The sequence below is a fragment of the Glycine max genome, chromosome 3 (genome assembly GCF_000004515.6).
Source record: "Glycine max cultivar Williams 82 chromosome 3, Glycine_max_v4.0, whole genome shotgun sequence".
Taxonomy (NCBI): domain Eukaryota; kingdom Viridiplantae; phylum Streptophyta; class Magnoliopsida; order Fabales; family Fabaceae; genus Glycine; species Glycine max.
This window is the reverse complement of record NC_016090.4, coordinates 34,716,511-34,744,141: the sequence shown is the minus strand read 5'-3', so window position 1 is coordinate 34,744,141 and position 27,631 is coordinate 34,716,511. Positions and strand designations below refer to the sequence as shown.

At 33.0% G+C, this 27,631-nt stretch overlaps 2 protein-coding genes across 3 annotated transcripts; both read left to right on the top strand.

The window, feature by feature from the left end:
- The first annotated feature begins 525 nt into the window (after nucleotides 1–525).
- On the top strand, nucleotides 526–11,416 carry LOC100785944 (ubiquitin carboxyl-terminal hydrolase 5). Of its 2 annotated transcripts, XM_041014007.1 has the most exons (14): nucleotides 526–893; nucleotides 2,347–2,601; nucleotides 2,800–2,944; nucleotides 3,077–3,136; nucleotides 3,238–3,333; nucleotides 3,440–3,841; nucleotides 4,667–4,807; nucleotides 4,891–5,061; nucleotides 7,059–7,316; nucleotides 7,414–7,562; nucleotides 7,930–8,514; nucleotides 10,520–10,793; nucleotides 10,918–10,934; nucleotides 11,022–11,416. In XM_041014007.1, exons 1-14 carry the CDS (start codon nucleotides 757–759, stop codon nucleotides 11,059–11,061), a joined length of 2,730 nt encoding a protein of 909 aa, XP_040869941.1. In that variant the 5' UTR covers nucleotides 526–756; the 3' UTR covers nucleotides 11,062–11,416. The 2 variants fall into 2 exon arrangements, with proteins under 2 accessions (XP_040869941.1, XP_003520476.1); XM_003520428.5 differs by having other exon boundaries at nucleotides 10,918–11,416.
- A 3,742-nt stretch (nucleotides 11,417–15,158) lies between these two features.
- Nucleotides 15,159–17,280, top strand: CYP94D24 (cytochrome P450 94A1). The gene is made up of 3 exons (XM_003521057.5): nucleotides 15,159–15,795; nucleotides 16,083–16,575; nucleotides 16,713–17,280. Exons 1-3 carry the CDS (start codon nucleotides 15,277–15,279, stop codon nucleotides 17,177–17,179), a joined length of 1,479 nt encoding a protein of 492 aa, XP_003521105.1. The 5' UTR covers nucleotides 15,159–15,276; the 3' UTR covers nucleotides 17,180–17,280.
- Nucleotides 17,281–27,631: the final 10,351 nt, after the last annotated feature.

The following is a 27,631-nucleotide window of genomic DNA, read 5'->3' as shown; positions in this document are numbered from 1 at the left end:
TACAATTTGTTGTATGTAAGGGGTCTATGATTTGTCTAACTCATGTAGAAGTTATTATTGAGTGTCTAAGGTTGGGTATAAGAATTACAAGAGACACAAAGATTAAATGAGTAAATAAACTTATATTAGGTATATTACTTGTAGATAATGTTTTGGTTCATAATGAGTGCTTAACATTGTAACCCAAGTGAGGGCGCACTTAGCCCTAGGTGCTTCTAGTCTTGCAAAATATAATATTAAGTATTTACAAAATCATAAAATTTAGAATTAATTCTAAAAATGTAAAATAATAAAAAATATTGAATTTTATATAAAATAAGCTGAATATAAAATATTTAAATTCAAACTTTAAGACTAAAAATGTATAATAAACTATTATTAATTGAAGATTTATCCATGTTGGTTGAATTTCTTTCTAACCTATAACAAATACAAAACAAAACCCATGAAAAACAAGATTTTATTGACAAGATCTGAATTCAATTTCACCTATAAAAATGAACCACCCACGTGTTGGTAAAGTTCAGTCACGGATAAGTACCCTAGTAAATTATCTCGACAATCTTAATGAAAATAAATTTGCAATTGTGTAGAACTTCACAGAACCGAGGTACCTACACGGCTAACCGCCGTTAAACGCAGATACAAGAGAGAGACTTGCAGTTGTTGGTGTTGTGGTTGTTGTTTTTGTCGATTATCTGCGAAACTCTATTGTCTCAAACCGGTTGTGTTGAGTTTGAGATTGAGAGAGGAAAGATGACAGAGGTGTTGATGTGTATCGCCAGTGTCTCTGAGCTGAGTCCAGACGAGGAGAGGATCTTGATCAGAGACATTGCTCTCGCTTCCCAAGCTAACAGCAAAGAAGGCGACACCTTCTTCTTAATCACTCAGAGGTTTTTCCTTCTTCTTTTTGTTTTCCTCTCTCTGTTTGCAACAGGGTACACCAAATCTCACCCAAAGTTCACACCTTTTCTGTTTTTTAATTAGATTAGGCCAAAGTTTCATTGTTTTGAGAAAATGGGTCATGCCCAGAATTTGCTCAGATCTTTTGCTTTCTTTGCCCTCCATTTTACTGACCTAACTCGAATTTTGCTCTATTTTGTATTTATTTGAGATGGAATTGTTGGGAGATAGTGGGTGAAATTTTGGCTAATCTTAGAGTTTAATCTGATAGATAATTTTACTTAGGTCTAACAGTTGCAACCAACAAAGGTTGGTTCAGTTGGTAAGGAAAGAACTCTTATCCCACAAGGACTAGGGTTCGATTCCCATTGCCAATGTGAAGACCTTGTTGGTAGGTAATCTGGAAGTATCTTTATAAGCATTCTTTTAACCTTGAGGCCTTCCCTGATCCCTGGTGATCCCCGGGACCCAACTCTCCTAAACTTTCAGTAATAAAAAAAACTATTGCAGCCATTCTCTGACAAAGAACTAGCTTGGTGTTTAATTGTTTTTGTTAGAAAGCTGCATTTTGCATGATGGGCAAATGTTACTCTTACTGTGTTGTATGAACCCTTTTTCCATGACAAGCTTATATCTTATGAGCTAATACTGTAAATCACTTTGTTTGGGGGAGGGTTATTGAGCTTAAATGTTACAGTTGTGAAATTAGGAGGTATAGGGTTAAGAAGGATTTGTTTACAGCTGATTTTGCAGTGCAGACTTCTTCAAATCCCTAGGTTGCATTGTTGCCTTGCCTTGCCTTGCCTTGCATTTTTGTCGTTATAATTCAAACTTCAAAGATTATGTTTTTATTCAGTTCGGTTAGTTGTTTAACTTACTTTTGTTTGCCAAAGGTGCGCTAGGGGGAGAGGGGATTGTAATGTTGGTGTATGACTTTTACTGCAGAAAGGATAAAAACTTTACACTTCCGCAAAGTATAGGTCTTCATATGCTCACTGCCTATAATCAAAATCATAAGAAACAGCTTCCTTGTATGTGCCTTTCCTCCCAATGTGCCCCTAAAACTGGAAACAAGTTATCGCAAAGGAAAGGAGCTACTTGACTTTTTAAAAGCAATCAAAGTCGTGCTGTTCCAAAGTAGATTTGCTCATAAAAAACATCTTAGAACTAAAAGCTGTGTGCATAAAAAATAAAAAATTTCAGTCCCTTTCTTAATGTTTGTCAGTGGAAGTCCATAGAGATTTCTTTTTTTATTGAAAAAAATCAGTGACAATAACCTAACTTAAATTTGAAATACTATGCAGAAATTCTTTGTAGTTTGTACTTTAATCTTCATTTTGTGGCTATACCGCTATAGATTGGCTGGCCTAGTTTGAATACCTTCACACACACATGTAATTACACAGGATTAGAAGGAAGTTGTTTCTGATAGATTTTATGCAGATGGTGGCAACATTGGATTGAATATGTGAACCAAGACCAGACAAATACTTCATATGATGCATCTTCCTTATCAGAACAATTTGATTTGGCCAATTCAAGTGCATTAAAGAGGCCAGCTGGTATTGATAATTCTGATTTGATAGACGATGCTGTGTTAGAGGACTCTGGTACGGGTATTGAGATTCATGATACACTTTTAGAAGGCCGTGACTATGTATTACTTCCCCAAGAAGTTTGGAACCAATTATTTAGATGGTGAGATTGTTTACTTGTCACACTGGACATCTATGGTTCGTCTAAAATGTGATAAGTGCTATATTATATTTATGATTTTCTTTTGGATTTCTAGGTTTTTATGGTTTTTGAAGAAATCTACAAATTTACACAAACTTAGATGACTAACCCTTTAACTGGGCTTTAATGAGCTGCATGACTTTGTCCCCCCTTGACTAGGTATGGTGGTGGACCTACATTGGCAAGGAAAGTTATTAGTTCAGGTCTTTCCCAGACTGAATTGGCAGTAGAGGTTTATCCTTTACGGCTTCAATTACTTATGTTGCCAAAAAATGACCGTTTCCCTATAAGAATAAGCAAGAAGGTATGATTTGAGAGAATGTACCGAGTCTTGATAATTGATAAATATATCTTTAGCATATCTTACCATTCCTTTGCAAGTATAATTCAGGTTATACATGCTATATCTACCTTAAAGTTGAGATATTTTGGGCAGGAAACCATTGGGCAGCTTCACAGAAAAGCTTGTGAAATATTTGATCTTCAGCCAGACCAAGTAAAAATTTCATGGTTCCTTCTTGAAATTCTAATTTTTTGAAAGCTTTTCCTTTTCTTTTTTATTCAGCATGTAGTGAAAAATAGCTATCTCTATTGCAGGTGTGTATTTGGGATTACTATGCCCGTCGAAGGCATGCTTTGATGAATGACATGGACAAAACTCTCGACGATGCTAATTTACAAATGGACCAAGATGTGAGTATTCACTATGTTTTATGTAGGAAAGTTCCTCTTGCTTGTGCTTACACATTTCAATTTATCACTCTTGTTTTTCTTTTGATTAATGATAATATTCATACAGATTCTTGTTGAGGTCATCAATAATACAAACAACACAAGTTTTGCTCAAGAAAATGGGTCTGCACAGAGGGAAGCAAATTCCGCTCTTGTGGAGCCTTCAAAATCAAGCTTATCAATTGCTGGTGGCTTATCTGCTAGCAGAGGTGCATCTAAAGGCTACAACACAGACCTTTCTTCATCTCAGAACTTAAATTCTCCGGTTAGAGATGTGGAAAACCCTTATGGAACTAGTGGTGTCACCACAAGAAGTTCATTCCTTGGTCTCACTGGATTGCTGAATCTTGGCAATACTTGTTACATGAATAGTGCAATACAGTGCCTTGTTCATACACCGGAATTTGCTAGGTACTTCAGGGAAGACTATCACCGAGAGATAAATTGGCAAAATCCATTGGGCATGGTTGTAAGTATCATCTAAAAAGCTGTAAGCATGAACTTGTTTCCTTTTCTTTCCATACTTTTATTAGGGATACACTATAGAACAAGAATTTGGTTTAGAGATAAAAGGTTATTTCCAGACTTTAACATACTTCTCCGCATTAGAGCCCTTTGGTTTTCAAGTGCTGATAATGTATAGGCTCACTTACCTTATACTTAATTTCAACTTATCTATGTAGAAGAATGGGGTCAGTATGGATCGAACTCTAGGACCACTTGGTCTTAGAGTTTCTAACACTATGTCATGAACCAATTATTTCAAAACTTAGTTCACTTTTGATCCTTCCAATTGGTTTCAATTTGAATAGCATCCTCCTCTTATTTGTTCAAATTGAAATCTAGAGGGAAAAATATGTTTCCCCCTAAAAGTAGGAGGTCCATTAATTCAATAAGCCTAGCCTTAAGTCTTAATTTGTGGGCATATTTTTTAATATGTTATTTTTATTTTTATTTTTTATTGTTCTGTTATTCATTGAAGCTATTATCTTGGGATATATTTCATGTCATTTTGAAATAAAGAATATTTGATTTGGAGTCTATGGTAGCATTTATAAAAAAATGGTCTCCATTGATACCGTTTGGAAAAGTTATTATCATGGGTTATAAACTCTTTTTGTCTTCTTTGTATTGCTTGAATGCCTGCTTCAATAGGATTGAACATTTTATGCATTACTGGGCCATCCTTCAATGACTTGGTTTGGTTAGGAAAGGATATTTTTAGTCAACCATATGATAATTGTTATGGTGTAATTATGAAGTATTATTCTAAATAAAACTTTTCACTATGTAGGGTGAACTAGCCCTAGCATTTGGTGAGTTGCTTCGAAAACTATGGGCACCTGGGCGAACACCAATTGCTCCTCGGCCTTTTAAAGCAAAGCTTGTTCGCTTTGCACCTCAGTTCAGTGGGCACAATCAACATGATTCTCAGGTTCACCTGTTGACTGAAAGTTTTACCCTCTTCAATTTCTATGGTGTAGTCTGTGGTAACATTTGTTTTGTTATCTTTTTCAGGAGCTTTTAGCATTTCTTCTTGATGGTCTTCATGAAGACTTGAATCGTGTAAAGCACAAACCATATATAAAATCTCGAGATGCTGATGGCCGACCTGATGAAGAAGTGGCTGACGAATATTGGGCAAATCATATTGCTCGTAATGATTCCATAATTGTTGATGTATGCCAGGTGAGTCAAATCAGTAATTTGTAAATTTTTGTAATGTGTCATAGACTCAGTTAATGGCTTAATATCAACTATTCAGAAACAGCTCTAACTAGCATAGTTAACTGTAAATGCTGCATAGAATGTCATGTAATAAATATTATAAGATGAATGATTCAGCCTGTTTAAATATGATTTTTAACTGAAAATTTCTGTTTCTTGTAATCAAGATTGTAGAATTCAGAGAGAGAGATTAGAAGGTAATCTGAACTATTTCATTCTATCTGATTTGATTACAGAGAAGGCATTTATAGAATACAAAGATAGACTTCTAGCTCTAATTGTCTGACAGCTGTTGCAACTAACTGAACAGCTGTCATAACTGAGATGAAGCTCTAAGCTACTTGCAGGTGTATATTTACCTACAATATAACCTATACAGTTGGTGTCTAGATATCTACATTTTGGAAACCTTTCATGATTCTCTGTGAACTGTCAGCTAACTTTCAATGAAATATAATCCTGCCCTCACAAGCTCAATATTTTCCTTTGCATTTTATCTTTCCGTTTGTTTCTGATTCATGCAGCTTCTAATCTTTATTAGTTGCTACAATGAGTAATAAACAGCCTTGTTCCTAATGTAGCATTATTAGAATCTGTTTGGGACTACTATCTACTATTTTGAAAGCTGTTGTGTTTAGATAGTCTGAAAGAATGTTAGGGGGTGTTTTGTTTGTCCATTTTCAGTGAAAATAGAAAACAAGGTTAAAATAATGTTTGTTGCAATTTTCGAAAACGTTTTCTGTGAAAATATTTCCTAAAAGAAGCACAAAATTGAAAATGAAAAAGTCATTTTCGACATTTTCAAACAAAATGAAAATGGGGACTGTTTCAAAACCTACTGGGAACTCAAAATTTTGCCTTTGAACAACCCTTAAAGCATTTAGAAAAAGGCACTCATAGTTTCTTGTATTTTACCAAATGCAAAGTTGTCTGCCTGTTGAACTTACTGTCAGAAATCACTCACAGCAAAAGCCAAGGCTTTTCCAAATTGTGAAGTCTCATTATCCCCTGTTGTGTTGAACCTCTTGCAAGTATAATATAGAACTTAGAATCAAATAATTGAGGCAAAGATTGAGAAAAAAATAGATAAAGGATGAAAAGGTTTCTGTTATTACTGAATTCAGATTCAAGAGTTAACCTCCTCCAAAGGACTTCTCCTTTTACGCCAAAGCAGTTGCTCGGTAGTTCTAATCCTCCCCAGAAGATGACCTTCCCCATGTACATTTTCTGTTATATATCCTTTTCCCGAGTAACCCCCTTTAACAATCTAATTAACCCCCTCTAATCATCTAACTTCTAATTATTCCTTATGTTCCGTCTCCATATTTTCTCCTCTCTGCTCTCCCAGATAATTTCCTTCCTTAACAAAATCATTACTTCATGATCTATACTGACTTTTCCTCAAATACTTCCTCCTGCTTTCTTATTTTTAAAGTTTTGTTATGAGGTGTGGAGGAATGAGTAAACCTGCACATGTGGTGGGATGATCTTTCGGTTAAAGGGTTTAAGCTTTATGGATTACATTGTTTGAAATGATAAAAATGAATATAGGAGTGAAATTTATTGGGAAAAAGATGTGGGATTATGATGAATGCATTGGGAATAACAATGCAGGTTACAGTATTATTATGACAATGATCATTCTTCTTTAGAGTGTAGTAAATTTTTAAAAAAAACTGTAGTTTATCCGAAGGGAGGGTCAGCAATTATATGATAAGAGACCAATGGTGTTTTCTTACCAGTGTAATTTTTTTTATTTATGTCTTAGCCGGTACTCTTATACACAGAAATTTCAATTAAGAAAATGTTCAATGATGCTAATTTCTTTCCATAATTTAAACTTTGGTCTCTTGATTATCCATTTATAATTGCTTATGTATGATATCAATTCACATTTTATATGTTCCTGATCAAGTTCGCCAACTTGGATATGTTTCTGATAATTCTTCATTTCATAGGGACAATACAAGTCAACTTTGGTTTGTCCAGTTTGCAATAAAGTCTCTGTCACATTTGATCCTTTTATGTACCTTTCCCTGCCACTCCAGCCCACCACCAATAGAACCATGACAGTGACAGTTTTTGCTTGCGATGGAGCCTCCCTTCCATTTTCTTGTACAGTAACTGTCCCTAAGCAGGGACGATGCAGAGATCTCATACAGGCACTTAGCAATGCTTGCTCATTGAAGCACAATGAGAGGCTAGTACTTGTGGAGGTGTGTACCAAACTAGTACAGAAGTTAAATATATGTATTGGAATTATTGCTTATATTTATTCTAATTGAGTGTATTATATTGATGTGCTATTCACAGATACGAAACCATTTGATCCATAGATATTTTGAAGATCCTCTTCAATTGTTGTCTAATATCAAAGATGATGACCGTCTTGCTGCTTACAAGGTTCCAAAGATAGACAAGAACACAAAGTATCTCCAGTTGATACATCGCCAAAGAGAGCAGTATGTGATTTTAAATTTACATGATATGCACAGTTGTTATATTTACCAAAGAATTGAGTCTACTTTGTCATATTATTAGTACATATAATGATGCTTACTCTTCTCTCTTGTTATAACATTCTCTTCTATTACTATTATGGGGATTCAGGAAAACAGTCTGTCATGGTTTAACTATAATGCAGTATTTTCTAATTTTGATTTGATTTGAATTGTGTGTTAGGTCCAGATACATTAAAATTTAAATGGCAGTCACTTGGCCGTGGTATCATATGTCATCTGGGCATTAAGTTAAAATTTCAAGTTGGGCATAATTTTGTATGTTGTTTGCTAAACTGCTTTCTGATATATATTTGCAATGTTCTCTTAGGAGTAGTGACTCACACATCATATCTGGATGGAAACCATATGGAACACCTATTGTTTCATTGATTTCATGTGATGATACTGTCACAAGAGGTGATATACAAGTAATAGTTAATTGTATGCTCTCTCCGCTGCTAAGGAAAGGTATCAATGTAGAACAAGCTACCACTTCTGAAACAAGCATCCCAAAAGCAACATCTGATCATTGCAGTTTTAATTCTGATGATGATGCATGTGCCCCCAACATGATGTCAAATTCAGTAAATAAGGATACTACCAATTCAAAGGCACCCCCAATGCCATTGCCAACATTACCTCTTCTCTTGGTAGATGATAACAATGCTTGCATTGATCTTTCAATGGGAGAGGAGAAAGTAGTTAAACTGTCTCCATTGTCACCAAAGATTTTAGTGTATATTGATTGGTCTCAGAAGCTTCTGGAGAAGTATGATACTCATACACTTGAGACTTTGCCTGAAGTTTTAAAATATGGACCTGTAACCAAGAAAGCTCGTACTGAACCTCTCTCCTTGTACACCTGCTTGGAAGCTTTTCTGCGTGAAGAACCTCTGGTGCCCGAAGATATGTGGTTAGTTCATCCTGCAGCTCACTCTATTCTCTCTTCATATCTTTCTTTCTCATGCTTAGTAACCATTCAAATGGAATGTACATTAATAATTGTGAGCTAGATCTGTTAATGACCTGTTTAAATAATATTCCCCAAAAAGTTCACTACTCTGCAATTTAAGAATCTAACTCGAGAATGAAACTAGTGGTTGTGACTAGTAACATGCTTCTTGTTTGAAGAGTTATTTATAGTGAATTAAGAGTAATTGCAAATGTTGATGATCCACAGCATTGAATTTTCTAGCATGAGGTGACATTGTCCATTACATGGTCACCTCTGGAGTAGTTAACATAATTTATGTTAGATGAATTTAGATGTAGGTGCTTTTCATGAGCATTGGGTGGGTTAGCGTTTTTATGGTTAGGTCTGAACTTTTGTGTTGTGTTTATACATTTTATTCTGGTATTGAATTTTAAACTTCATGAAGTGCTTTTTGCTAATTCTATGCTACAATATTTTGTTGTAATGGAATTTTGTGTTCAAATTCAACTCATTGTACTTGAACATATCCATGACAATGATTTATTTATTTTCGTTGCTATCTGAATATATACTGCCCAAATTTTTGAATATAACAAAAAATTGCTTTGGGTGTTGGTTTTAAATATAAGCAAATCTCAACTCATTTTACTTCATTTAATAGGGGTTTTAATTCCAATGACTCATTCATATTCTTGATATTGATATCAAATTCCAAAGAAGGGCAGTTTGGGAAAATAACTTAATTATTAATTGAGATTGATGAAATTAAATGCTGTTAACCAACTTTCTTAGTTAGTGGAACAGTTTTTTTTGCTTATATTTAAAACCAGAGGGAGTACTTGTTAAGATTCAAGTACACATGGTAAGTGAGACACTAAGAGTAGATTATTGCTGCTATAGGGATCGATCCAGAGTGTGTCAATTACCGACCAATTACGACTCTAACCTTTATCCAAGCAATTAATTAAAATTGAAAACTTTAGAAGACAAATGAAAGCATTTAAAAAGTAAATGCAAAGATATAACCAGTAACCATCACTATTGTCGAGAGGGAAAACAATGAGATGAAGTACCATCACTATGTGAATTGGCCCATAGAGACCACGTCTACAATGGCTATGCAAGGCCAATAGGGCATATTTTTATCCTGTTGGCTAATAATAATAAACTCATCCACAGTTTGAAAGTTGAACTTGCATTATTCACATCCATGGTCCAACATACAGTTCCCCCTGTCTAAGATCAAACGAGTTACCCAATTAAAATGTGAAATGCCAGCAAAACAGTTTTTGTTATTGATAAAATGCATGTAGGTTACTTACCAAAAAAATTCCATGCTGGATCCACTAAACAGGGAGTGGAACCCAAATCATTTAGTGGGATCCACATAGATTTCACTCAATAATTAGTGTGTTAAAAGAATGCATTAGAGAATGTTTGTTATTAGTATTCCTCTTCAAAGTTCAACACAGTTGTTAGCCAAGCAATTAAAAGCATTTATAGTAGATGTGGGTAAACAACCCCATTTCATAATAAAATGCTCAAAGATTAAAAGAGTCAAACTACCTAGTAAATTCAAAAGGAGACTCTAAAAGATTTAGAACTCCATATTGTCCATAGTAGTTAAGAACAAAGAATATAGTTCAGAAAAAATCATAACCAAAACGAAGGATAAAATGTCTGTGTGATATTTATTTCTATTCTTAGTGTTATATCTTTCAAGCTGTGTTATATAAACATTATAAAATATTTTTTTTATACCAATTTCTACCATAGGAAAGAAACTTAACCTACTTTTCATTTTGTAATTCAGTCATTCACTTTTTTTTCCTTGTTTGATCTTGTATCGCTACAGAAATCTCATGATGAGCAAAGCTGTGTAACTGGTGCAGAAATAGTTATTAAAACATTTCTGCATTTGCATATATAAAATTAGTACTGGAATGTCAATGGCTAATGTTATATCTATCTAAATCCGATATAGGTACTGTCCTAAATGCAAAGAGAGACGACAAGCAAGCAAGAAGCTTGATTTGTGGAGACTCCCAGAGGTTTTGGTCATTCATTTGAAGAGGTTCTCATACAGCAGGTCAATGAAGCATAAACTGGAGACTTTTGTTAACTTTCCCATTCATGATTTTGATTTAACTAATTACATAGCCAACAAAAACAACTCTCGGCGTCAACTGTACGAACTGTATGCCCTTACAAATCATTATGGCAGTATGGGTAGCGGACATTACACTGCACATATTAAGGTAAAGTGAGAAATTTCAATCCTTTGAAGTTGCTTAGATTTTTTTCTAGGGTTCAGTAGTCAGCACCAGAATGTTCTTCCTTTTAGCAATGCTGCAGTCTGATTCATATTTTCCAAATGTGCAGCTTTTAGATGAGAACAGGTGGTACAATTTTGATGACAGCCACATATCACTCATAAGTGAAGATGAGGTTAACACTGCTGCTGCCTATGTACTATTTTACCGCAGGGTGAAGACTGACGATGCCGCTGTTAGCAATGGGGCTTAGGCTTTCATTTTGGCAGTTTTATGTATAAAGTAAATGTCAAGAACGTACCTGGTTATTCCATAAAATTTTAGAAAAAGGTAGGTGAACAATTTCAAATGCATGCCTTAATTTAGGGTTTTTTTTTTTTTTTTTTTTTTTACTGTATGGAAAGGCACAAGCCTGTTGATGCCAGAGTGTAGTCAATGAAAAGGTAGGTGGAAAGTTGAATTTGACACCCTTTTGGTTTCAGTAACAAGTAGTGACTGATTTGTTTAAGCTGTTTACCTGTTCAAAATACTTGTAGCTGTTAGTAAACCTAAAATTGCTCATAATGCTGGGCTGTTTAAGCATTCTAGCAAGTAGCAACTTTGCATCACCATGTAGTCTTTATCTTGAGATTTTTTCTTCTTTTTTTTTTTTTTTAAGTATTTGATCTTACTGGAACACTCATCACTCTGCATCCCTATATTGCAATATTAATGCGTTGATATAACTAAAGGCTTGTAGGTGAAACTATTACGACAAAACAAATTTGTTGCAACATAAATATAAACAAGTGATTGTGGTGTGGCCTGAAAAGGAATATTATACATTCGTCCATCTTTCAGGAAGATATAGGGTATGTTTAGAAACTGTTTCAACGGCATTGAACAAATTCTTTTTCTACATTCCTATGTAAAAACATAAAAGGAAGAAGGTGTTGGATGTCATGGATATGTAAACAAATTGTTTAAGCAGGATGTAATTGTCATGGATTTTCAATTTATTTGAAAGTTGAACTTTCGTGTAAATTGCAAAGAGCTAGGTAAATCTTTACGAGTTTTGAAATAATTGCCGGTTCAAGAAGACAATGATGTTACGCATCTTTTGATTTTGTTTTTATGTCCTATTTTTTTAGAACTAGAATTTTTAATATTAAAACACACACAACATGACGTGTTTTTGTACGAACCAAGATATACAAGTATTTATTGATATCAAACTAGTTCAATAGACTCACTACCAAGATGTGCACGTGATTTAACAAATACTGCCAAATAAGTTGTTTTGGTACTTCTTCGGGTTATTTTTTTATAACAAAAAATACTTAATAGAAGACATTTTTGTTAATGTATTGATTTTGTTTTTATATCCTACTTTTTGAGAACTTGAATTATTAATATGAAAACAGATATAACACGACGTGTTGTATGAACATATATATATATATATATGTTATGCTTAGACAAAAAAATCTATATACTTCATAACGTAAAAAAATTATTTACTTACACTTTAACATCATTATTATGCTAGGCAGATATTAGATGATGCATTTATTATTATTTAAAAAGACCTTTTACCTTACTTCTTTGATCCCTATCCATGCTACAACACGATTGTGTTTTTATACTCCCTCCGTGTTATTATAATTGTCTTTTTTAAATTGATTTACACAAACGGAAATAAATAAATAAAGAATAATAGTTTTATAAAATTAATCTTATTATTATTAATTTTTTTTGTAGCTTATAGTATTAATATTATAAGAAATATAAATAAAAAATAATTAATATTTATAAGGATAAATATTACAAAAAAATTATTGAATTGTGATTTTTTTAAAAATTCTTAACATATCTCACAAACAGGTATCATCAAACGATGTGGACAGATTTTATAACAATATTCTTTCAAAATAAAATTAAATTTAAACTCTTGATCATTTAAAACAAGAGATATAAACACATAAGATGGCATCCGATCAAAATTAATTAGGGTGTTAATTTTTCTTATGACTCAACAATGTTATTTTAAAAAGGTAAAATGATAATTATGTTTAGACAAATTTTTTTTCTTACACAATGATTATTAAGGGATAAAGAGAGTAACTTTTTTCTACATAAAACTCTAATAAAAATTTTAAGGCCACATATAAAAACTATTGCTAAAATCTATAATGGTAAAATATTTAATTTATTTTTTAAAATAAGCATGTTAGGAAAATAAAATTCGTAATTATAGAAATTTTATTCGTTAAATGAATTTTTAAGTTCAAATAAAGAAACAAGTAATTTCTCAACTAAAGAATAAAAGAATATTTGAAAATTTAATTAAACAGAAATTTCCGCTGTCAAAAAATTTTAGTTAAAAAATATATAATAATCAATATTAAAAAATATTTGAAAGTTATTCATTATATTAAAACTGTAAGATTATTTAATAATTAAAACCAAATTAATGTGGGTCCAAGTCCAAGGAGAGCAGTCACGTGGCCATTTACCTTCGTCTCAGTCACACAGATCTTGTGGCCTACATCTAACGGACCTTATCATTTGTGTATGGTGCAAGACCTATACAACCTGTGCACCCTAAAATTAGTCTTGGCATAGTAGGATATATGTGCCCTTATCTCTAAATTTTGGTCTTTTTAATTTATAATTATAATATTTAGTCTTTTTAATTTTATAAATTGATGATTTTGATCATCTTAATAAATTTTTAATTAATAATTATGATTATTAGAGATATTAAATTAATTATGCTATTAATCATTAAAAAAATTTAATAAAAATTATTAATCATAATGTGTGGTGTTGCTGTTATGGAGTTGCAGGAGGTGTAAGAGGTGTTTATGGAAAAGAGGAAAAATACAATATTACGGAGAATTATAATTAATAATAAAATTTTAATAATTAATGATTTTAATTAATTAATAATTAACTTAATAATTCAATTAATTAAAATTATTTGTTAATAATTTATTAGAATACCAAAATTATTAATTTATAAAATTTTAAAAAATAAAATATTATAGTTAAAATTCACGAAATCAAAATTATGAATTTAAAAAAATTAGAGAAACATAATTATAATTTACCCTACTAATACCGTGAGGGCAGTTAAGTTGCAGACTCTTTGGCTAAGTTTGGACCAGCTAACTTCTTCTAATAACCTGGTCTTCACTTCCGTTTTGTCTTTTATTCTTGGTCCCCTTGGCCTTATGGATGATCTTAGTTGCACTGGTTGGATACCTACCTAAGTTTTAATTATTTTTGAGACTTAATTATTAATTTGAATTTTAAATTTTTAAAAAGATTTAATTTGATCTTCAAATTTTAAAAAATGAATTAATCTAATTTTCTAAATTTTAAAAGATTCAATTTAATCCCCAATTCTTTAAAAATAAATCAATTTGATCTCCAGATTATTTAAATGATTCAATTTGATTCACATATTCTTAATAATTTGATAACCAAATTAATTTATTTTTAAGAACTTGAAGATCAAATTAAATCTTTAAAAAATTTGGGAATCAAATTAAATTATTTAAAATAATTTGATGACTAAGCCTATTTTATTTTTTTATTGTGGGGGCACTTTGTTGCATTCAGAAAACAAGAGTCAATACCTTCAAATTGAAGATACAGGCAAGTAGCTAGGCAACTAATTAACTTGTGTGGTCACCATATTAATCTTAAATATCATACTCTTTTTTTTATTGGATTGGGGAGATAAAATTTTAATGAGTTGTTATATATGTGTATACTCCATTTTAGAGTAAGAAAAACTAGAAATAGAAAAAGAAAAATAAACATAGAAGAAATGTACTAAATGGAATAAATGATGCAATAAGGAAAAAAAAGAAATGGTATTTTGGATAAGCACTTAATTAATTTTAAATATTTTCTAAACTAATTGAATAAAGATATTTACATTTTGAAATATCCAATCAAAATTTACAACAATCTCCTACATATTTCACTCTCAAAAAAATCTCCTACATATTTCGAAAGGTTTAAAAATATTTTAATTACTACTAAAAATCAATAAACTTATCATTCATTATAATTTAAAATCAAAGGACATTGGTGCATATAGATAATATAGTTATTGAATTCTAGTTTTAATTTTAAATTTCCTCAGGTGAATGCTTCAAAATCAATGCCTTCAAATTGAAGATTTTTAGGTAACTAACTTGTGGTGAGCATGTGTTAATTATAACAATAATTATGAATACAGAAATTCTAAGAATTTTAAGAGATTTTATATTGTTCTTTTAATCAATTTCTTTTTTTGGGTGTGTAAATTCATTGAATTATTGACTAAAAAGTAATTATATAAATCTCTTTAAAATTTCTAAATACCAACAACTTCTCAAAGAAATATATATCTAATTTTTTTTTTCATTTTACTTATTCAACTCATGCATTGACACATCACACCTTATCACGATATCGATCACCTTCATCACAAATGGAGCTTCTTTCCTTCCTCTTCCTCTCCCTTCTCTTCTTCCTCTATCTCTACATCCAGTTCCTCGCTAGAAAAAAACCCCGCAACAACAAAGCCTTCAAAGACTACCCTCTCATCGGAACCCTACCGGAGTTCCTCAAAAACCGCCACCGTTTCCTCGAGTGGACCACCCAAGTCCTCCGCGACTCCCCCACCAACACCGGCGTCTTCTCTCGCCCCTACAAACTCCACGGCATCTTAACGGCCAACCCTGACAACGTGGAACACGTGCTCAAAACCAAATTCGACAACTACCCCAAGGGAGAACGCTTCATCCACCTCCTCCAAGATTTTTTGGGTAACGGAATCTTCAACTCCGACGGCGACCTCTGGAAGGTGCAGCGTAAAACAGCCAGCTACGAGTTCAGCACCAAATCGCTCCGAAACTTCGTCGTCGACGCCGTCACCTTCGAACTCCAAACGAGGCTTCTTCCAATTCTCTCCAAAGCCTCTGAAACAAACAAGGTTCTCGATTTGCAGGTAGGGGAGTAGATTATAAGTGCTTGTGGTTATAGTAACTATAACCATAATCATGGTTATAGTAAGTCAAAAAATCTTTTTACATCACGGATAGTTAGGAAAAGTACTGTTGCAAAATGTCAAAATACTTGATGTTACGGTCTCAATAATGATTGCAACTATAATTTAAAACCATGATCATAAACTAGTTTTGTATAAGTACTTATAATTTGGTATAACTAAATATAATCGTTTATGATTATTTTTTTTCTTTCAAAAGTAGTTTTTTTGAGCACTCCTATTTGCAGGACTTGTTGGAGCGCTTCGCCTTCGATAACGTGTGCAAGCTAGCGTTCAATGTGGACCCCGCTTGTCTCGGCGGCGACGGCACAGCTGGCGGCGAGTTCATGCGCGCCTTCGAGGACGCCGCGGTTCTGAGCTCAGGGAGGTTCATGAGCATTTTACCGGTTGTGTGGAAAATAAAGAAGCTGTTCAACTTTGGATCAGAACGGAGGCTCAGAGAATCAATCACCACCGTTCACCAATTTGCTGATTCAATCATACGGTCCAGATTGGAATCCAAGGACCAAATCGGAGATGAAGATTTACTATCACGTTTCATCAGAACAGAGAATACCTCACCGGAGTTTCTGCGCGACGTTGTGATAAGTTTTATTCTGGCGGGGCGTGATACGACGTCGTCTGCTCTGAGCTGGTTTTTCTGGATTCTGTCCTCCAGACCCGACGTGCAAAGAAAAATTCGGGACGAAATCGAAACGGTTAGATCGGAAAAATCAAAGGGTAAAATAAAATAACCAATGATGACGGTAAAAAATGAAAATCCACCAGTAAAAAAATATTTAAATATATAATTTTCTTATTTGAAAAGAATATATTTTTTAAAATTTAGTTTAGATGTATCTTACGATAATGTGCAGGCGCGTTTGGATACGAGGAGGTGAAGGAGATGCGCTACCTGCAAGCGGCGATTTCGGAGACGATGAGGTTGTACCCGCCAGTGCCGGTTGACACGATGGAGTGCCTAAACGACGACGTATTGCCGGACGGAACTAGGGTTGGGAAGGGGTGGTTCGTGACGTACCACACGTACGCGATGGGGAGGATGGAGAGCGTGTGGGGGAAGGACTGTACCGAATTTAAGCCCGAAAGGTGGTTGGAGAATCGAGCCGAGAGTCCGTTTCGGTATCCGGTGTTTCACGCGGGTCCACGAATGTGTCTGGGGAAGGAAATGGCTTATATTCAGATGAAGTCAATTGCAGCTTCGTTATTGGAGAGGTTTGAGATTGAGGCTTTGGATAAGGACACGTGTCCGGAGCATGTTTTGTCTTTGACGATGAGGATCAAAGGAGGGTTGCCTGTGAGTGTAAGAGTAAGGAATGAATGAATGCTAGGGTCAGGAATATTCTCTCCACATGTACCTGTCTTCCACCACTCTGCAAAATAATTGTAATTTCTGCTGTTTTAATGAAATCATTAGTTAGAATATATAACATGATCAACGGGTTCTAATTAATTAAGATAACTATCTCTTGATGCACTTTGTCTATAATGAGGGAGTAAAGTACCATTTAAAATAATGAGGGAATATTTGGAAGGCTAAAAGCATATTTTCTGTTCAAATTAAAACCTTGATGTCTAACCGGATTTTGTGGTGATAGATGATGCTGTCTTTTCTGATCCCGTTTACCAGCTTCTTTGCATGGTGGGGGCTGATACATGTTAAAACGCTTTAGTTTGTCCATGAATAATTTTCCATTATAATAAGTGTTTCGAAGTCAGAAGATAAGTTGATTTATCTGTACAATACCCTTTTATATGTATCGTTGATCATAACTGCTTGGGAGGTAAGCTCATTTATCAGGAATATCTATTATGAAATATCGAATTTTTATATTCTGAAATAATTATTTGGAAATAGGAATATAATTTCAAAATCATCATTCTGAAATAAACAGAGGGTAATAAGGGAATTTTAAAGCATTGAGAGGTGTAGGAAGCAAAATAAAAAAATAGGGATGTATCATGTAGGAAAAAATTACCAAGAAAGCATATCTAATAGCATTCTTCACTTCATATAAATACTCAATAATAACTTGCACGGGCTTGATCCTTAATTTATCACCATTTTGTGTTTAGCTTCATGGATAAATTCACACTTGGGACTTACTGTGGCACAATCTTAAACGGGTTTTGGTTACTATTCACACCCTTACTTCTTCAAATCCTATGCAAAGGATGAAACTACCCCTGTTGTCAGTTTTCCTACACTCCCACCCCTCCTCCTTCTCTTCCCACCCACTGCCATCTTCACTTTTCTCCTCCATTTGGTTCACACCCCATCTCCAACTTCACTTTACCCTTTTTGTTGTTCCCACTTCTTATTTCTTTGTCTCAGCCTATGTGAGAGGTGCATTTTTTTGTCGTGTGTTTGTTCAATGAAAATGTAATTTTGTTATGTATGCCAATGAGATACACAACAAAGCCACATATTTGTTGAGTGTCTGATAAAATTGCACAACGTAACCACATTTTCATTATGTATCTCACTCAGATACACCACAAAAACACTTTTCCATTATGCACTTTTATTAGACAATGAACTGAAACACATTTTTTGTTATATAAATAAGGGGATGCAAAAAGTACAAAACAAAAACACTTTTTTGTTGTATTAATGAGGGAGTGCAAAAATTGAGAAATGAAAATATGATTCTTTTGTACAATTTGTACAAAGGAATCATATTTATGTCAATAAGGGTGGGTGAGAATAACAACTCCCTGATATATTTAGTTCAAAAGCCTGTAAATTATCACTCTTCCAATGTTGGTTATTGTTTCTTGCACTCTTGCTATTACTTCCTGCACTTCCCATGACTTTCAATTGCATTTTGGAATGGGTTTTTTTGGAAAGCAATGGAAAGTGAATGAATCAATAATGGGAGTGTAGGAAGTATGCCCCTCCAATGTTTATCTTCATGGCTAAACTCCCTATTGGAACATACTATGGACCAATGGGCTTTGTTATTCCCACACCTGCTTTGTTATTTTTCCTTTTAAAAAATACACCTAATGAAAATACACTTTTCTTGAAAAATATTCACAATGAAAATGTAACACCCTAAAATTTTGATAACTTAAAATTTATGTTTAATGTAATTCTTGTGTTATTCGATTGATATGGATGAGTTGAGGTGTTGTGTGAATTAGCTACATGTGATTGCTTGATGTGAATGTTAGGTTATGTGGAGTTTGATTGACTTATGTTGAAATTGTGAGATTTCAAGTTTTACCTAAACTTGTTCTAGTAAAATTATGATTTCGGACTCGCTAACCGTTGGATCACTTTCAAATTTGGACTATAGGTTCACAATCCACATATTCACGCTTTGACTGTTGAAATTTGCAAAAAAACACTTTTAGACATCTCGATTAGCGAAATTCCAACCCGAGAGGAATTGTGCTCAATGCGAAATGTCGCACTCAATGGCATGCAAGCTTGATTGGTTAATCAAAAATGGAATTTAGAGTTTGATTTAAACAATGGCGTGCAAGCTTACTATGTTGTCAAGTATAAACTTCACTTTTACTGACTGATAGATGTTGTGGAATTTAGGAAAACATAGTTTTCTATTATTGGTTTCTCTCTGTCCTTATTCTTGCTTTTCTTATAACTAAAATCAGATGGATTCTTGATTATCAGAGACAACAGGACATTCAATTGATAATACTTCCGATGCCTCTACTACTAAAGCTCCATTACTACGTCATTTAAAAGCATCATCAAAGCGTAAAACTCAATTCCAATGAAGACTATAAGGCGACATGCAATTATTGTGGTACCCTAATTAAGTTAAAATAACAACTCCCTACTATATTTAGTTCAATAGTTTGTAATTTATCTCTCTTTCAATGTTGGCTATTATTTCTTGCACTTTCACTATTGCTTCTTGTGTAACAGCCATGCATTTTGGCTTTTCATTTAAATAAAAATAATAAAAGTAATAAAAAAATTAGGTCACTAGAACCCTAACAGAATAATCGGAGGAGGAGCTCTAGAGAGCACTAGAAATGCCACCATCGCTAACGAAGAACACTTGAGTGACTACATCGAGATAAGGGATGGGTTACCTACGCTTGGGGATTATAATGAACATGTGTAGAGATCCCTAGATGATTAATTTTTGGATTATTTTGGGTTGTTTTATGAAATGTAATTTTGTTCTTATGTTTTAAATCGCGGATGGATTGTGTTTGACAGACCAATTGCTGTCTTGATGCGAAATTGTTGTGAAAGTGATGTGTTCTTATATTGAGTGTGAACCCTAGAAATTGAGTTTTTTTCTAATATTTATTTGTTTTCCTCTTTTGTGTTAATTAAAAAAAATCATTTAAAGAGATTTTCATAATTTCTAATTGATTCAATTTGTTTGCATAATATATCATGCCGAGACTTGATTTTTAGACCTTTTTGAATATCATGAAATCCAGACTGTGTGAATAAAGAGAGAGTTAATTTTTAAGCTTAATTACATTACGATTTCATCTTATTTTTGACATGTTTAACGTATGAAAAGAATGCTTTACTATCTGGTCTATGTGGATTTTTTTAGTTCTCATTTGACTCGTTCCCTTGAAGCTTAATTTGGATGAGTTGAGGTGTTGTGTGAATTAGCTACATGTGATTGCTTGATGTGAATGTTAGGTTATGTGGAGTTTGATTGACTTATGTTGAAATTGTGAGATTTCAAGTTTTACCTAAACTTGTTCTAGTAAAATTACGAATTCGGACTCGCTAACCGTTGGATCACCTTCAAATTTGGACTATAGGTTCATAATCCACATCTTAACGCTTTGACTATTGGAACTTGCAAAATAACACTTTTAGATATATCACTTAGCGCAATTCCAACCCAAGAGGAATTGTGCTCAGTGTGAAATGTCGCGCTCAATGGCGTGCAAGCTTGATTGGTTAATAAAAAATGGAATTTAGAGTTTGATTTAAATAATGACATGCAAGCTTACTATGCTTTCAAGTATAAACTTCACTTTTACTGACCGATAGATGTTGTGGAATTTAGGAAAGCATAGTTTTCTATTATTAGTTTCTCTTTGTCCTTATTCTTGCTTTTCTGATAACTAAAATCAAATGGATTCTTGATTATCGGAGACAACAGGACATTCAATTGCTAATACTTCAGATGCCTCTACTACTAAAGCTCCATTACTGCGTCATTCAAAAGCATCATCAAAGCGTAAAACTCGATTCCAATGAAGACTATAAGGCGACATGCAATTATTGTGGTAACCTAATTAAGTTTAAGGTGGACCAACTATTATGAAGAATCATTTATTGAGATGCCCTGATAATCCAAATAAAGGACAAAAAGTGCAAAGACCAAATGCTTCTCTTCCAATGTTGGCTATTATTTCTTGCACTTCCACTATTGCTTCTTGTGTAATAGCCGTGCATTTTGATTTTTCATTTAAATAAAAATAATAAAAAAAAATAGGTCATCAATTTTCTCTCTATATAAATGAACTTTTAACTCTGAGCAACTTTGCAAAACATTTTTGTTTCTTTTTCTTTGACACTCTAGAATCCTAACAGAATAATCGAAGGAGAAACTCTAGAGAGCACCAGAAATGCCACCATTGCTAATGAAGAACGCTTGAGCGACTACATCGAGATAAGAGATGGGTTACCCACGCTTGGGGATTATAATGAACATGTGTAGGGATCCCTAGATGATCAATTTTTGGATTATTTTGGGTTATTTTATGAAATGTAATTTTGTTATGTTTTAAATCGCGGATGAATTGTGTTTGATAGACCAATTGGTGTTTTGATGAGAAAGTGATGCGTTTTTATATTGAGTGTAAACCCTAAAATTGATTTTTTTTCTAATAATTATTTGTTTTCCTCTTTTGTGTTAATTAAAAAAAATTGTTTAAAGAGATTTTCATAATTTCTAATTGATTGAATTTGTTTGCATAATATATCATGTTGAGACTTGATTTTTGGACCTTTATGAATATCATGAAATCCAGATTGTGTGAATAAAGAGATAGTTAATTTTTAAGCTTAATTACATTATGATTTCATCTTATTTTTGACATGTTTAACGTATGAAAAGAATGCTTTGCTATTTGGTCTATATGGATTTTTTTCAGTTCCCATTTGCCTCGTTCCCTTGTAGCTTAATTTGGTGTGTTGCTTTTGTTTTGTAACACTCTTGCAACCTTATTTCTTTGATGCTTTAGTAGATAATGGCACAACTATTTTTTTTCAAAGATTATCCATTTTCTTGATTTTCCGAGGCTTTTGGTTTTCATTTGACATGTTTTGTGTTTCTGCGTATATCGTATTGTTTGGTTTAAGTTCTAAAAATAATAAATTAAATAAAGTCATAAAAATTATCATGTCAAATAATAAAAGTGATAAAATTAATAAATTGAATAAAGTCATAGAAATTATCATGTCAAATATTAAAAGTAATAAAAATAATAAATAAAATAAAGTTGTAGAAATTATTTCTTAATAATAATTACTTTTGCTACACTTTAATTTAATTGTTGTACAAGTTCTTTTTAATTGAAAAATATTATATTGTGATGATCACATACATATGTAAGCAATCTGATTTATTTATTTTTTCGTGTAAATTGATATGTTTAATATTATAAATTATTTTTACGGTTGTTTCAAGTCTTATAGTATAAATTAATACGTTTCAAGGCTCGATCCTAAATTAATATTCTTGAATATTAACGTGATAGTTACCATAATATATTATTATATGTTTACTTATTATTATTATTATATATATATTTTTTTATCATACATGTATATTACATTATTTATATTATAAATTGATATTTAGGACATCGTGGTGTTATCATAGCATGATTTTGAAAATGGTTATTGTTATGGAATTGAAAACATTATGGTTGATCGTGATATATGCGTAAGTGTATGTTATGTTTTATGAACATTGTTATAAATGTTATGAAGATGTATAAATGATCATGGGGTTGGATTAAGTGATAAATTGAGATGTGGTATGGAATAAGTTGTGAATTATGAATTATGCAATCATACAACTGTAAGACCCTTTAAGAGCGACGAGTTAATGCATGACAACTTATGATGAGTTCCACTGTAAGGACCCGACGAGTTTAATCATTTAAGGCGCCACGAGTTAAAATAGTTTTTGAAAATGCTTAAGTAGTTGTGTGTATTGCATAGTTTATAGGCAAAGTATATGTGTTAAAATATTGTCTGGGTTGGACCTAAATCAAGAGGGAGAGACCCTGACGGACTTCTCAGAGTTTAGGCCTTGGAAGTAAATACACTCGGTTTGAGTGCTCCTTTAAGCTTGTGTCAATCTCCCATGGTTGGAGCATTCTCATAAGACAGAGTGACTTTAACTGGTCTCCTAATGATTTTACTTTGTGAGAATGACCTGACGTACCCATTGTGAGGCATGTCTTGCCATATACTCCTAAGTGTCGATGAGGTTTTTCACTGAAAATGCTACCACATTGCATGTAAGCTTGGGTCTAGTGTATCTATTGCATAATGCTTGTGTTTGACTTTCATTGAGTTTAACGACTGATGTTTTGGTGTTACTTTCTGGAGCGTGAGAACTTGAATAAGTGTGAATAATGTGTGTGATTTTGTGTAGTGAGGTTGTTTATGTAAATTCAGCTCTAAGTATTTTATGTTTCACATGCTTTAGTGTTTTATTATGTACGAATGTGATAACTCATTCCCAATGTGTATTTGTGTTTGGACTAAATGCCATTTTATTTCAGGTGAGCTAGCATATGATGAGTTCTATGTTGGAGATGGAAAGGCTTAGCCTGTGCCAGGGAAATGATAAATGTGACATCGGGACATTTAGTTTTATTTCATATGTTATAATTCCATGATTAATATAGTTGTTTTATGTTTTTCGCTTTAGTGTGACTTCTTTTCATTCAGAATAGGTGGCTTTGTTTTGAGCTGAGATAATTTTATCATTTATTTGAACATGTCCTATTATGATTTCATTAAGTGAATGTGAACCTTTTACCCTTTTGAAATCTTTTTATTTAAGTGTGTTTTAAATTTTTTAATTAATACCACATTCCTATTCCTTTTAATTATTATTAGTACATATATGTGTGGGGTAAAGGGTGTCACATCTTGCACTTCCCATGACTTTCAATTGCATTTTGGAATGATTTTTTCGAAAAGCAATGGAAAGTGAATGAAACAATAATGAGAGTGTAGAAAGTATGCCCCTCCAATGTTTATCTTCACGGCTAAACTCCCTATTGGAACATACTATGGACCAATGGGCTTTGTTATTCCCACATGTGCTTTGTTATTTTTCATTTTAAAAAATACACCTAATGAAAATACTTTTTTGTTGAACAATACTCACAATGGAAACATAGGGTGCGATCTCTACACATAGCAGAAACACATTTTCGCTACATATATGGTTCATCAATAAAAAAAACATGTTTTGATTGTGTGTAGAGGTTGCAACTCTAACACAATAGAAACCCATTTCTGTTAAATAATACACACAACAAAATTATATTCTTGTTGTGTATTTCTAAAATACAAAATAAAACATGTTATTGTTATGTATGTTTAGGAAATGCACAATAGAAACACATTTTTATGTGTATTTCATTGTTTTTTATTTTTATGTTTTTAAGTTGAACTTTTTTGTTATGCACAACAACGCTTTATGGTTCATTGATGCATGAACATAACATACATTTGAACCATATTTTATAGGGATGTTAATAATAATTGTTATAAATTGAATTTGTAGTTAATTGAATTAAACTAAACTTATAATAATTAAACATTTTAAAAAAACTGAACTAAACTTATTTTTTATTCTATTTAAAAAAATTGAACTGTTGTTAAAAATAGTTTAATGCATTTTAATTTAAAAAAATGAATAGTTAATTGTTAACTTAACACTTTAACTCAAGCATTCACATGGCTGCATGATGCAGTGAGGCACGATGCAGTGACACACTCTCACTCAATGATGCAGTGAGGCACGTTCGTCGTTCACTCTAACCCAACCTTCGCCGCTCAAGGTTCTTACTCACTCGCTTCTTGTACTCTGGCTCAAGTTTTAGTTATCACAGAGGTAAGACCCTAAGTCCCAAATCCATTTATGGGTTATTTGATTTTGATTGAACCATTGTGCTTATACAAACATCCACTCAGTTTATGGGTTAATAATTTGATTCATTTTTATAGGTGTTGTAAGAAGATTGTGGATGTGAGGAAGGTTTTTGATGAAATGCCTAGAAGAACTGTTGCTTCTTGGAACTCAGTTATGACTACTATTGTTTCGTTGGGTGATGGGATTGTGTATTTTTTTAGGATGTGGGGTTATGCGTTTGAGCCTGATGAGACTTGCAACCATCCATTTATATATTTTTTTTTTATTTACCAATACAAGGAGAGCTATCATATATCAGTTTGTCATTTATACCAATATATTGCTAGTTAGATGATATATTTTATATTTGTCTATATTATATATATTTGATTTAAGACTAGTGGCTAAAACATGGTTTTTCCTAATGTTTTAGATATTGTTGTGATTTTTTTTCCCTATGCGTATACCATTGGTCTAATTATTACTTTTAACTTGTTCTTCCTTCTTTTTCCAAGTGTAGTGGTTTTTCATTATCCCCTTATAGTCTGTGTGTAGAAGACTCTTTTGTTGTTCAATATTACTAGGATTAGTCTTTGAGTTTGATTTAAACAATGGCGTGCAAGCTTATTATGTTGTCAAGTATAACTTCATTTTTACTAAGTGATAGATGTTGTGGAATTTAGAAAAGCATAGTTTTGTATTATTGGTTTCTCTTTGTCCTTATTCTTGCTTTTCTTATAACTAAAATTAGATGGATTCTTGATTACCGGAGACAACAGGACATGCAATTGCTCATACTTCAGATGCCTCTATTGCTAAAGCTCCATTACTGCATCATTCAAAAGCATCATTAAAGCATAAAAATTGATTCTAGTGAAGACTATAAGGCGACATGCAATTATTGTGGTAACCTAATTAAGTTTAAGGGTGGACCAACTATTATGAAGAATCATTTATGGAGATACCCTGATAATCCGAATAAAGGACAAAAAGTGCAAAGATCAAATGCTTCTTCATCACAAATTGTAGAGGGGCAAGTGGAAGGTGGTGTTCGCTCTTTACCAAGTTTGATGTAGCTCTATGTGGAGCTTGTAGGCCTTAGATCTTCTTCATCAATGGAGTTATTTGCTTCTTGAAGATCAATGGCACGAAATGAAGAAGGAAGAAAGATGATTGGAGACGCCATTTCAAGGAGAAGACTAGTTAAGAACAAGCTTACCACCATAGGAAGCCATGAATAAGATTTTGAAGGTAGGAAAAGATGAGTGGATGGAGAAGGAGAAAATGAGCACGAAATTTTATGTCTCAAATGAAGTCTGAACTTTGAAGTGTAATTCTCAAATGGTCAAAGTTTAAAAAATGCACACACAAGGCCTCTATTTATAGCTTAAGTATCATACAAAATTGGAGAGAAATTTGAATTTCACTAGAATTTGAATTTAAATTTGTGGAACCAAATTTGGAGCCAAAATTTCACTAATTATGATTAGTGAATTTTTGCTATGATTTAGCCCACTAATCCAAGATCAAGTCCAAGATTCTCCACTAAGTGTGCTTAGATATCATGGGGCATGTAAAGCATGAAGGATATGCACAAAGTGGACTATATGATGTGGTAATAGGGTGTAGCAAGCAAATGCTCACCTCTCTCTCTAAAATATAATTAGATTGAGCTTCTCCCAATTCAATTAAATTTATCTCCCAACACACACACATCAAATATTCACTTAATGCATGTGAAATTACAAAACTACCCCTAATACAAAAACTAGTCTAGGTGCCCTAAAATACAAGGGCTGAAAAATCCTACATTACTAGAGTACCTTACCTACATTATGGATCCCTAAATACAAGGCCCAAAAATAATAAAATCCTAATCTAATATGTACAAAGATAAGTGAGCTCATACTTAGCCCATGGACCCAAAATCTATTCTAAGGCTCATGAGAACCCTAGGGCCTTCTCTTGCCTCTCTAGCCTAATCTCCTTGGAGTCTTCTATCCAATTCCCTAGGGGGGGTAGGATTACATTAAAGTTGTTTTAAATTTGACCAAGAGTTGTGCTGAAAAGAACTTGTGAAGATGTTTGTGATTGTCGAGCTACCATTTCGGTTTGTGGAGAATGAAGCATTCATCAAGTTTCTATTTGTCTTGCAACCATGATTTAGTGCCCCATTACGTGTTACATTAACGCGTGACATTTTTATACTCTTTGATGAGGAGAAAGAAACGTTGAAGAAATTTATTTCCAAGCACCGCATGAGGGTTTGTCTTACCACATATTCATGGACATCAATCCAGAACTTCACTTACATGAGTTTGACTGTTCACTTCATTAATAATAATTGGAAGTTACAAAACAAAATTTTGAGCTTTCGTGAAGTCACATGACATTCTGGAGAGAATATGGCAAAAATGTTGAAATATGCTTGAATGAATGAGACTTGAATAAGGTATTTAGTGTAACTGTGGACAATGCTTCATCTAATGACCTTGGGATTCAACACTTAAAAAAGGTTCATGTTTCGGTACAATGTACTTTTGAAGGGGAATTATAGCCATATGCGATGTTGTGCACATATTTTGTGCTTGATTGTGAAGCATGGCCTGAAACATATAAAAGAATCTGTTTTAAGAATCCATGTTGCAACCAAGTAT